A 12,784-nucleotide genomic window follows, 5' to 3' on the forward strand; every position below is an offset into this window, starting at 1 on the left:
GGGAGTACTCATGAGTGTGTGTGTGTGTGTGTGTGTGTGTGTGTGTGTGGTGTGCATGAGTACATGCTGGCAAGAACAGGGCATTCCCTACGGTCTGTGGTACTCACACTGTACTCTGTGTCCTGACCGCACTTTAAAATTCCAAGAAAAAAAATACAAAGTAGGGAAAGTAATTTTGGTCCTTGGCAAGGTTGAAATTTTGGCAGGCTGTTGGGGAACACAAAGATTAGCCTGAAAGTTGTTCATTATAATTTGTGGTCAGGAACTGATCTATGACTCCTGTCTCAGTGATTCAAAGCAAACTCAGCTTCTTTGAATTCAGACATGGTGAAGTATAAATGAAGTTATCTTCTAACATGTATCCTTTGCTGTTTTCAGCTTCTGACAGTACTCTGTGTGATACACTGTGGTCTGTTTCTTTCCTTTTTTACCAGAAAGTATGTTTTTGAAATCTTTCCATGTTGCTATATAAAAATCTAGCCTACTTATTTTACCCTTTGTACAATATTCCATTGGGTATATTTAGCATATTTAATTCATCTATTTTATTGTAGATGGAAATGCAGTTGTTCCCAATTCTTGACCACAAACCCAACTTTCCTCAGAATATTTTATATTCTGATACTTGTAGCTAACGAAAGTTAGCATACATATTTTCCACATCCATTTGATTATAAATTTTTTTCTGAGAATCTTGTGGAAATTCTATTCTATAGATTATATTTTGAGAAAAAGAAAGGATAAAGAAATAACATATAGTTTAAAAATGTATTTTCACTTTTATAATGAATAAGATCAATATAATGTATCCAATAAATAAATGATAAATCTGAATGACCAAAGTATTGGGAACAATAGTATCACTTTACATACATGCATATAAATATAACAGACAGTAACATCATTGTCTGATGTTATAGAATACGATAATATAATGTTTCAGATATAAACAAAAACAATAGATACAAAATAAAATGAATATCAGACATATTGAGCAAATTTTAATAATCTCACTCAGAAACAAAAATAACTCTTCTTAATTATATCTTTTAAAAATCATTTTGGTATTAAAGTAAAAAAGTTTAGGGAAAGTAAACCATTTGTTTGTTGTTCATCAACGCTTTGTTGAGTGTATACAATTTGTTAGGAACTATGTGAAGACCTGAGACTATAAAAATAAACCTTGCCTTAAAAGAGCATACTGTTTACTTGGAGAAGATGAACACATAATTCAATTAACATAAAAGCAATATGGTAAGTGCACTGATAGATTTTGAACAAGGTATTACAGAGTATTAACAAGGCAAGCTGGTGCTTTAAGAGTAAATTGGCTAGGCAGAGAGAATGGGTAAGAGCAGTCCAGGTATAATAAATAGTATGTGAGAGAAAATGAAAACAAGAGAGATAAGTAACTAGAAAGATGGAAATACAAATAGGAAAGAAAAACATCTGATAGATGCAGAAGATACACCTTGTAAGAAAGAGATTTTAGAGGGTCATTGTCCCCTGTATATCAACAGTGTTTTTAAGCATATAATAATTCTTGTGTGTGGTACTTTGGTGATGAGTTTTGAATGTTTGTTAGTGATGGAAATCCCTGATGTGCCTCAAATGTGAATTTTGAAAGATTTTGGGGGTCAAGTATGAGAACTATGTTTAAGTTGTCTCTGTATATTCAGCACCTAGCAGGGTTCTGATATGTAGTAGGTGCTCAATAAATATTGTTTGTATGGGATGATAAATCTGTATAATTTTTACAGTTGAGGAATTGGATGATTTTTCACTTTCAACCAGAAGAAAACAGTGTTGCAGAAATTAAAGAGTTGGACCCAGGGTGAATTGTTTTTAGTGGTGTGACCTTGAGAAACTTATTTACCCATGCTAAGCTTCAGTATCCTTATCTTCAAAATAAGGACGAGATGAAGTAATCCATTCAGGTAGCTCCTGCTCAAAAATGATCAGTGCTATTGTTTAGCAAGAAATAAAGCTAATTCATTGTTAAAGGGCCATGTTTTAAATGATTTAAAAGTTAAAGTCTGGTTAAATTTAATGTGTTTGAAAGTAGGAAGCTCTGAAAAGTTTTGTGATCTTGAATTTTTTTTTTTTTTTACAAAGACTGAAGGAAAGACCAATTAGAAGGGGAAAGAAAGCTCATGATCACGAGGAAAAACAGCAACCTATTGTCATCATTAGTATGAAATAGATTGTGTGGGTTCAAAGCCCAGCTATATCATTGACTAAGTGTCTAAATTTAGGGAAATATCATAACTTCTCTAGGCCTCAGTGAGATTGAAAAAAAGAAAATTTATGTTCTTAGAGCAGTTTCATGTTCACAACAAAATTGAGGGGCAGATACAGAGCTTTCTCTTCTACTCCCTGTAACCACAGACGCATAGCCTCCCACATCAAAAACATCGCCCATTGGAGCCGTCCATTTCTTACAGTTAATGAACTTACATTTACACCCAAAGTTCACCCAAAGTTCAGAATTTACATTAAGGTTCACTCTTGGTGTTGGACATTCTATGTTTGAAACACGTATAATGACATGTGTCTGTCATATCACACAGAGTATTCTACCGTCCTAAAAATATTCCGAGTTTGGTCTATTTACCGCCCACCCTCCCCTTCACCTCCACAGCACTCCTGGAAACTACTGATCTTTTTACTGTCTCCATCATTTTGATTTTCTCCCCCCAGAACATCATACCATTGGAATCATACAGAATGTAGCCTTTATCAGATTGTTGTGCTTTTGTTTTGTTTTTGTTTTCACTTAGTAATATGCATTTAAGTTTCTTCCATGTTTCTTTCTTGGCTTGATAGGTCATTTGTGTTTAACATTGAATAATATTCCATAATATAACATTGATATGTAGCACCACTTATTTATCTATTCACCTACTGAAGGGCAACTTGGTTACTTCCAAGTTTTAGCAATTATGAATAAAGCTTCTACAAACACCCAGGTGCTGGTTTTTGTGCAGATAGTCCTCAACTCTTTGGGGAAAATACCAAGGAGTGAGATTGCTGGATTATATGATAAGAGTATATAGTGTTATTTAGTGAGATACTGTGTTTTTTATGGTTTTACTAGGATTACTTAGATAATCAATATAAATGGCTTGGCAGGATGCCTGGCATATTCTAAGGACTCAATCAGTGTTAATTATATTTGCTGTTATTATCTCATAAAAGATGCTATAAAACACAATGATTAACAGTAAGTGTCAAAAGGTGGGTACAGAAGAGAGAAATATCAGAGGAAAAGTGTAAAATCTTTTGAAAATGAACTCCACATGAGGTCTCTGCATCTATCGCAACTCCGGATATGCAAAATGTGTTTGTCTCTCTATATGGAGGAACACCCTGTTGGGCCTCCTCGCTCCCCACCCTCCCTTTGAACTCATTGCGAAGGATCATGCCCTGTAATGGTAAGTAATGGTCATCTAATTCTTCAGATAAGGAAAAAGAATATTGCTAAAATGCACCCTGAGTTTGAATCATGTAAACCTGATGAACAGCTAAAGTCAAAATGGTATAGTGGGAAAGTGCTAGACAAACTGTCTGGAGAACCCAGTTCACAGCCTAACTCACTCTCTACAGCTTCATGAAGTTGGGCTTAATTCTCAGTAATCGAGTTTCCTCTGCCATAAAATGGGAATGAGACTCCCTCGCTGGTTATTAAGAGAGCAAGATGAGATAATGAATATGAAAGTAGTGCCTGAAATTTGCAAGAAGTTAATAAGTGTAAGTCTAATTTTAATACATGGAGTCGCTGAATAGTTTGCTCATAATCAGTGCCATGGTAATAAATAAAAATGCAAAGTCATTAGTCACCAACAGCATCCTAATTTCTGTCGTGGTACGTTTCTTACAACTGATGCATCTGCATTGACACATCATCACTCGGGTTTGAATACCTGATTGCACTTACAGAGTTGTATATTCTCTTATTCTCTACACATAAAAGCATATTTCTCCATTGTAGAGAGTTCGATAATAGAAATAGATAGGAGGAAGCCAAAAAATATCACTTATTATTTCACTACCTGGAAATAACCAATTCCTTCTAGTTTTTATCTTTCTGTAGATAGCAAGCTATATCTCCAGAAAGATCAACCCAGATATATATTTCTTAAATTGGTATGTTAAGTATACAGATTGGGTTATGTTTTATTTTATAGTATTCAGGAGTATAGGGTTTCTTTTAAGTGACTATACATTAATAATACACAATACAGAATCTTTGTCACTTTCTTCTTTTCTCCATCAAAACTATGAAGTTTATATAAAGGCTTCATTTTTTATGGAAATGGTTATTGTTTTCTACTTGTTTATCTCCATTCTCCACTTAAATAATATATTGCAGAATATCAATAACATTTAAGCAGGCAGCAATTAGGAGAGAAAACCTGTATCTGTAATGCCAGCCCCGACGTAATGATGGAATCTTTCACCTTGACTCTAAGCTCCAGGTCTACTCTGAGGGCTTTGAAGTAACCACCTGGGCTGCAGCCACTCAGAAAAGCTCAGCAAAATAAGTAGTTTGAAGCAAACAAAAATAAAAACCCTCAACATTTCCCAGCTTTGCATAATCATCATTTTCATTTACTTTATATTAAAATTGCCTTTGTGGAGGGAAGGTTAATCAAGCCTGTCTAACCATTTTTTTCTTTAATCTTCTGACAGTGACTTCTCAGCCTGCAGCTACATTTCCCCAAATACTTAAATATTTGAAAGCACCCATTTTATTACTAAGAACCACTCTAAATGATTTAATGATGCTATGGTTGTTTATTATTTTTAAACATATTCAAAATGCCCTGGCCAGTTTGGCTCAGCGGTTAGAGTGTTGGTCTGCAGGCCAGAGAGGCCCTGGTTCGGTTCCTACTAGGGGCACATACCTTGGTTGCAGTTTGTGCCTGGCCCTGGTTGGGTCGTGCGGGAGGCAGCCACTCGATGTGTCCCTTTCACTTCGATGTTTCCCTCTATCTCTCTCTTCCTCTCTCTCCCTCCCACTCTGTCTGAAAAAAAAAAAAAAGAAAAAATGTCCTCGGGTGAGGATAAAAATATATATATATATTTAAAAATAATCTTTGCTTATAAGAGTGGCAGCATAGTCAAATTAGATTTCTTGATCTTCTTTTAAAGAAAAATTTACGGTGTCTAAACTCTGCTTAGTGGTAAAACTACCTATATTATATACAGTTGTTTGTATAAAAAATAATACAATAATTAATAAATAATGATACAAGAATAAACCCTGTTTTTTGTGTACTCACAGCTAAACCTAAACCTAATTCCACCCCACCCTATGCTATCTGATCTCATTTTGGACAATGAAGCCATTGAATATTCCTCCAAAGTGTCATTTGTCTCATAGAGAAATACTTCAAAACTTTCCATTTTTGTTATAACAATATAAACCATTTTTATTTATTGAAAATAAATACTAATTGAGCACCCAATATGTCTTAGATGTTGGGAGTGTAGCAGTGAAGTCAGACTAAGACCCATTTCACATGGAACTGACATTTCAGAAGGAAAGCTATGCATATATTAATGAGACTGATAATGTTGATAAATCTTAAGTCCATGTATTAGTGTGTAAGAGGTACATCCTCTTTCTTCATCTTGTTAATGAATAAATTAACTTCTTAATCTCTAACTAGCACACTTAGTAGGATTTTTTTGTTTGGTGTTGGTGGCAGTATCTGTGGTTGGTTTTTTGATGACCTAGTATGTACAGTTGCAACATTGCTCTATAGGGATAAAAGTGTAAGATTTTTTCGAGTAGTTAACAAAATTAACCAAATTTAAATTATTCTATAGTATTAATATGTTATCATAATAATGTTAAGTTCAGTATGCTATATCTGATACATTTTGAAATATATTTTATCCATTCATCCAAGCAGCATATTATAATAAAATGCATATGTCATGGATTAGCATTTTTTTTGAACATTGAAATCAAGTTAATTTAATAATGGCAATGTATGTGTGTGTGTGTGTGTGTGTGTGTGTATATATATATATATATATTGCCAGTCAACTGAGCCATTTTTTCTCACTCTTTTCATTCAAAAGTTTAGATTGTGATTTCTTTTTTATTTCTGCTGGAATATATATTTTTTAATATCTGAAATGTGTCTTCAAATATTTTTATTCCTCTTTCAGGAATTTGCTGCACTGACGAAAGAATTAAATGCCTGTAGAGAACAACTTCTAGAAAAGGAAGAAGAAATTTCTGAACTTAAAGCTGAAAGAAACAACACAAGAGTAAGTATGAAATGGCCCCTGCTTGGAATTAATTCCATATATAGTGCAGTACCTTATCTCTTGTATGTGCATAAAAATAAATATTTTAAAACTTCGGGAAGACTTTAAAGACATCACTTACACTCAGTTACTTCAAGTAAAGGACAATATACTACAAAAGTCAAGACAGGACTATGGGAAACCTAAATTATAGTCTTGCTACTAAAATCACTATGTTGCCTTAGGAAATGCTCTTTTTCCTTTTTGGCCTTTGCTTTTTTTTTAATTTTAGAAGGATAGGCTGGATTTCAATACAGGGTTTCAGACTTTCAAACTGCTGTACTGGAATTCGTTTTATATTAACCAAAATACATTTGGTTTTATTATTAACAGATGGGAGTTCCTAGTTGCACATAACAGTACAGCCTAGTTGTTTCAATCAAGAAGGCGTTGACTAAGGCGTGTAAGAAATCTCTAGGCTGTGCTTCCAGGCACAATTTCTAGGACATTTTTCAGTCTTTTAAGTTTTCCTCACACTCCTAGTCCAGTAATGTGCAGCCTCTGCTACTATCTGTGCCAGCAAAACAGACACTCTTGCCTGGCATGTTTCCTCATCTGACCCTCTCAGAATCTGTCCTGTGCCTGTGGCTCTGGTTGGTGGACTCTTAAGTCACATACCTGCCACCTAGTGGTAAGCACGTCTGAGAAATGTTTTTTGGATCCTATATTATTGAGATGATACCATTCAAGATGTGGGGAACTATTAAATATGGTGGGCATGTTCAGAAGATTTGGGGAAACCACAAATTTCAAGTCTACACTAAAATCCAACTTTTGTCTTGTGCTTTTCCATATTAAAATTCTAAACAACAGTAATACTGATATGTATCTACCCAACAAATACTTGTTGCCTATCTATAGATGTCAGGAACTAAGCCAATATTCAGATACAGAGCTCAAAAAGATCAAGACAGACATGGTACCCACCCTCATGGAGTTAATATTTCAATGAGAAAACAATAAAATTTAGAGAAACTGTTCTTAAATTATATATCATGATATATTATGAATAAATGAAGCAAGAGATTCAAATAGAGAATTATGGTGGCTGGGACGTGGATAGACCAACTTTACGTAGAGTACTGAGCAAATGTTTGTCTGAGAGAATGTTATTTAAGCTGAGATTAAAGAATGAGAAAGAGCTGGCCGAATGAGGAGCCAAAGGAAAAAGTATTCCAGCCAGAGGTTACAGCATATGCAAAAACTTGGCACACTGAGAAACCACAAGTTTTTGGTGTGGTTCAAACACTTTGCCAGAGAAAGACTAACACCAGGTGCTATTGGAGAAACAGAGAGGGTTAAAATCATACAATACACGTAACCTACCTGAAGCAGCTTGGATTTACTCAATACTGGCATGTACCTATAGAATTCAAGAGTACAATACCATGAATCTAATCAGAGGTTGATAGATAAAAAAGGAAAACTTGAAATATTGACAATTGTGTTATCTTCATATGAAATTTCTATTACTATTATTTTGACCCTTAAATATCACTTCTACCTACTGATCTATATATGTTTCTTCTCAGGTATTTGTGTTTTTTTGTGCCAATGCATGGCAAAGTTATCTGACACTTTGAACCATAATGAGAAACAGTAAATAGAGAGAAATTAACTTATAAAGCTCTAAGAAATGTGATACTAATATGTGACACTGAATCTAAGAGTGGCATTGTGACAATCAAAAATTTTCATTGGAGTGTAAGCTTTAGGAAAAAATCATGGAAAAAAATTGTTTTTCTTTTTTTGCTTTTTTTTGGAAAGAGAGGGAGAGGGAGAGAGAAACATTGATGATAATGAAAACTGATTGGCTGCCTCCTGTATGCCCCCCACTGGGGATTGGGCCCATAACTTGGGCATGTGCCCTGATGGAGAATCGAACCACTGAGCCACACCAGCCGGGCAACCTTGTTTTCCTTATTTTTTTCCACCCCAGAATCTTATATTTGCTATTTCCTTTTGTTGGAGTGACTTTTTTATTTTGTGTAGACACCATTCATTAGTCTGTGCTTTCCTCCTCCTTCTGAAAAGCTCTCCTATAAAACTAACTGGTCATGTATTTTCTTCAATACCAACATTTCAATAACTGATCACTTAACCCGGTAGTTTATAAAATTTTTCTTTTCATGTATCTTTGTTTTTAGTGGCAGAGCTCCCTTATGAAATAAAACAAAGATGATAGCCCAAGTAACAAGACACTTAAAAGTAAAATTTCTCTGGAAAAACTCATAGCATAGAGTCTGGAACATACTGAAACCACTGGACTTCCAACTATTCCTGACCTTTATCATGACCCCAGAGTCCACTCTGGGTAGACACAGGTTATACATTATGTGCGACTGAAATTAATATAATATTGTATGTCAACTATTATTGAAAAAAAAGATTTTAAAATAAAATAATATCCTTTAACTGTTTTTCCCAAAGTGAAAGTTGCAAATCTCAGTTATTATATTCCAGTCTATCGCATACATTTTTTAATGCTACAATTTAAGAATTAATTGTACATAAAATTATTAGTGACCATCACTGTGCAACATGTGATTATTTATCATTACAATCACATTTAAAACCACGTGATGGTTATGCTCATTTCCTTCAACTAAAAAAATTTAAATAACCAAATATAAATGAAATTAATTTTGACTTTAAACACTATTAATAAAATCATCGTGCATTGCGCAATAGTCTTTAACAATTTTCATATTGGGTCACACATTTTATGTTGTGTTCTACTGAATGCATACTAAAAGAATGCATAAAACTAACATTATATTTTAAAATTTAGTATCTTTTTATGTAATATGAAGGCAATTTAGTTTGAGTGTATTTTATGAACCCTGGGTTAGACACAGGTTTGTACTTTGTGCTGCTTACTTGTATTATAATCTGAGGTTATCACTAGATATTATGTATACCTACAATCTTATATTTTCTGTTAAAATAATTATATTTTCTGTTAAACCCAATAGCTGTTACTGGAGCATCTGGAGTGCCTTGTGTCACGGCATGAAAGGTCACTGAGAATGACGGTGGTAAAACGACAAGCCCAGTCCCCCTCGGGAGTTTCCAGCGAAGTTGAGGTTCTCAAGGCACTGAAATCTTTGTTTGAGCATCACAAGGCCTTGGATGAAAAGGTACAGTATTGTAAAAAGATTCTTACAATTTTATATGTCAATTCTACTTCAAAAAAGCTGATTTTTAAAAAACTTTACTAAAAAGAAAAAGGTATAGTACAGTATTGGCAAAAGATGTCAGCTTCATTGTGCCTTTTCTAAGGATCACACAACATTGCTCCTTGTCCTCATGATGCACCTGGCTCCCAAAGTCAGTTCAGACGAACACATTCGAGTTACAGGAAAATCATTTTTAATAAATGCAACAGGATTATTGTGTGTATATTGGTAATATTCATAACTATGTTTTTTATTAATTGCACTGAATTATGGCTTATCAAGTTATACTTCTGTTATGGTACATTATGGTCCTACTCCCTATGGTCAGTTGAAATTTAATATTGTCATTTAGCCTCTTTGTCTCTCACTCTCGCTCTTTCTTTCTCTCTCTCATTTTCTCTTGCCACACCCCTCTCTGAAATGCATGTATATAGAGGCCAACTTTGGAGACTACTAATTGTCAATTAAGCATATCTTGAAGTGTATATTAGAACCCTACAAAGTTTTTAGGTCTCTAATACCATCATTCTGCATATGCATTTTAAAATCTCTGCATGTAACAGCATAAGGTATTAGTAGAAAAACCTGCTTTAGGTCTTTTTCAAACCAGATATAAACTTCTTTCGGCTATTCTTCAGATAAATTCTACTGACATAAATAAGCCAATATGATGATAATATCCTTTGAAGATTAGCAAGGCTTATGACATGATTTCCATTTTATAAATTTTAAATAATGAACATTTTAAAATTAATAAAGTGTTAAGATTTTGTAAAGTGGAATTGGGTCACTTCAGTTAAACTACCTGACAAGTTCTGAACATTAAAATGCAAACTAGGGATTATTACCAAATTATATCTAGGTTTTAACATGCAGACACTCATGCTCTATTTAATATTTATATACATTTATATTTTTATCATTGGGTTTCAGATGTTCCTTGAGCTGAGGATTATCTGGAGTGTGTACATATTGATAACTCTAATTTTGTCTTTCAGATTAAGAAAAATTTATTTTATTTTTTATTTAGCTATGAGAGGCAACTATTAGTTTATGAATAAAGTTGAATAAAACAAAATATAAATTATATAAAGATTCCTGATAAACATCAACTAATATTGCTTATCAAATAATCATTTAATATATTTAATGTTGTTCCATATTATATCCCCTTTTTATTTATTTATTTATTTATTTATTTATTTATTTATTTATTTATTTTAATCCTCACCCAAGGACATTTTTCTATATTTTGTTCAGATAGAGTGGAAGGGAGAGAGAGAGAGAGAGAGAGAAACATCGACGTGAAAGGGACACATCAAGTGGCTGCCACCTGCACGACCCAACCAGGGCTGGGGACAAACTGCAACAGAGGTACGTGCCCTTAGCGGGAACCGAACCTGGGTCTCTCCAGACCGTAGGCCGACGCTCTAATCGCTGAGCCAAACTGGACGGGGCTATATCCCCTTTCTTATCACAAAAGTACATTGTTAAGAATTTGCAAGACTTTGCAGAATATCTGTTATGTGTCAGATTCCTTGGCAGATACTTTGCAGAGAAAGAGAAATAGTACATTCTTCTTACAACTGAGGAGTTTATAATTAAAGCTGCAGATTCACAGATCAGTCACAGGCACTGGTAAGAAGACATGTACAATGTGATACAGAATCACAAAAAAGTTGTGACTTATTCTGCTTGAAAAGAGGCAAGGAAGTCAAGAATGTATTCACAGAGGAAATGGCGTTTGATCTGGGTATAAAAAATGTGTCAGGATTTTTTAAAGCAGAGAAATACAAATACTCTAAACAGTATGACCAATATATAGAATAACCAGAGAAAAACATGACCTGTTCAGAGAAAATTTTGTATGTCTTGAATGAAGGTACTTGAGAATGTGTGGTTTGGGAACACCTGAAGAGCTAAATACAGTATAAAAGATTGAGCAGGCTATGGACAATAACAGTGATTGGATATACTTATTAATACATCCACTGAGTTGGAGGGTAGGATTTTTACAATTAGCTAAGACGAACAGTAATTTTGACATCAATCTCCAATATGCTCACCAATTCTGAGGGCTGGAGGAAATGAGAAATATATTTGGTTTCACATTGACTATTTTATTTATTTATTTATTTTTAATTAATTAATTAATTAATTAATTTTTGTTACAGATGTTTCTCCTTTACCCCCCCCCCGATATCCTCCTTTCCCACCCTCCTAGCCCTGTCCCCAGCTTTGTTGTCCATGCTCATTGTTCATGCACACATGCATATAAGTTCTGTGGTTTATCTCCCCCATCCAACCCCTTCTTCTGGGGATTGTCAGTCTGTACCCCACTTCCACGTCTCTGGGACTACCCCATTCCTCAGACTGTTATGTTCATTATATTCCACAAATAAGTGAGATCATAGGATACTTGTCTTTCTCTGTTTGGCTTGTTTCGCTTAGGATAATACTTTCTAGGTTCCTCCATGTCGTCTCAAAGGTTAAGAGATCTTTCTTTCTTACAGCTGCATAATACTCCATTGTGTATATGTACCACAACTTTTTTATCCATTTGTCTACTGATGGACATTTGGGCTGTTTCCAGATCTTAGCTATTGTAAATAGTTCTGCTATGAACATGGGGTACATATATTCTTTCTGATTGGTGTTTCAGGCTTCTTAGGGTACATTCCTAGAAGTGGGATCACTGGGTCAAATAGCAGTTCAATTTTTAATTTTTTGAGGTAACACCATAGTGTTTTCCACAGTGGCTGCACCAGTCTGTATTCCCACCAGCAGTGTACTAGAGTCCCCTTTTCTCCACACCCTCGCCAACACTTGTTGTTTGATAATTTGTTGATGACGGCCATTCTGACAGGTGTGAGGTAATACCTCATTGTTGTTTGGTTTGCATCTCTCTGATGATTAGTGATGTTGAGCATTTCTTCATATGTCTCTTAGCCATTTGTATATCCTGTTTGAAGAGGTGTCTATTTAGTTTCTCTGCCCATTTTGTAATTGGGTTCTTTGTCTTCCTTTTGTTGAGCTGTATGAGCACTCTATATATATTGGAAATTAACCCCTTATGTGATGTATCATTGGCAATTATGCTCTCCCATACAGTGAGTTGCCTTTCCATTTGGGTGGTTGTTTCTTTTGCTGTGCAGAAGCTTTTTAGTTTGATGTAGTCCCATGTGTTCATTTTCTCCTTTGTTTCTGTTGCCTTATGTAATGTATCAGTGAAAATTCTGCTGCGTATGATGTCTGAAATTTTGTTGCCTACAGTTTCTTCT

General features: G+C 34.5%; 1 protein-coding gene across 8 annotated transcripts in view; it reads left to right on the plus strand.

The window, feature by feature from the left end:
- The window catches only part of PPFIA2 (PTPRF interacting protein alpha 2), a 437,224-nt gene that overhangs the window by 250,609 nt on the left and 173,831 nt on the right, over nucleotides 1-12,784 (plus strand). For all 8 annotated transcript variants that reach the window (XM_036251326.1, XM_036251328.1, XM_036251327.1 and 5 more), the window contains 2 exons: nucleotides 6,184-6,285; nucleotides 9,300-9,464. In XM_036251326.1, coding sequence (XP_036107219.1) covers nucleotides 6,184-6,285; nucleotides 9,300-9,464 — 267 coding nt within the window. The remainder of the gene's footprint in view (nucleotides 1-6,183; nucleotides 6,286-9,299; nucleotides 9,465-12,784) is intronic.

The sequence above is a fragment of the Molossus molossus genome, unplaced genomic scaffold, assembly GCF_014108415.1.
Source record: "Molossus molossus isolate mMolMol1 unplaced genomic scaffold, mMolMol1.p scaffold_m16_p_10, whole genome shotgun sequence".
In the NCBI taxonomy this organism is placed as follows: domain Eukaryota; kingdom Metazoa; phylum Chordata; class Mammalia; order Chiroptera; family Molossidae; genus Molossus; species Molossus molossus.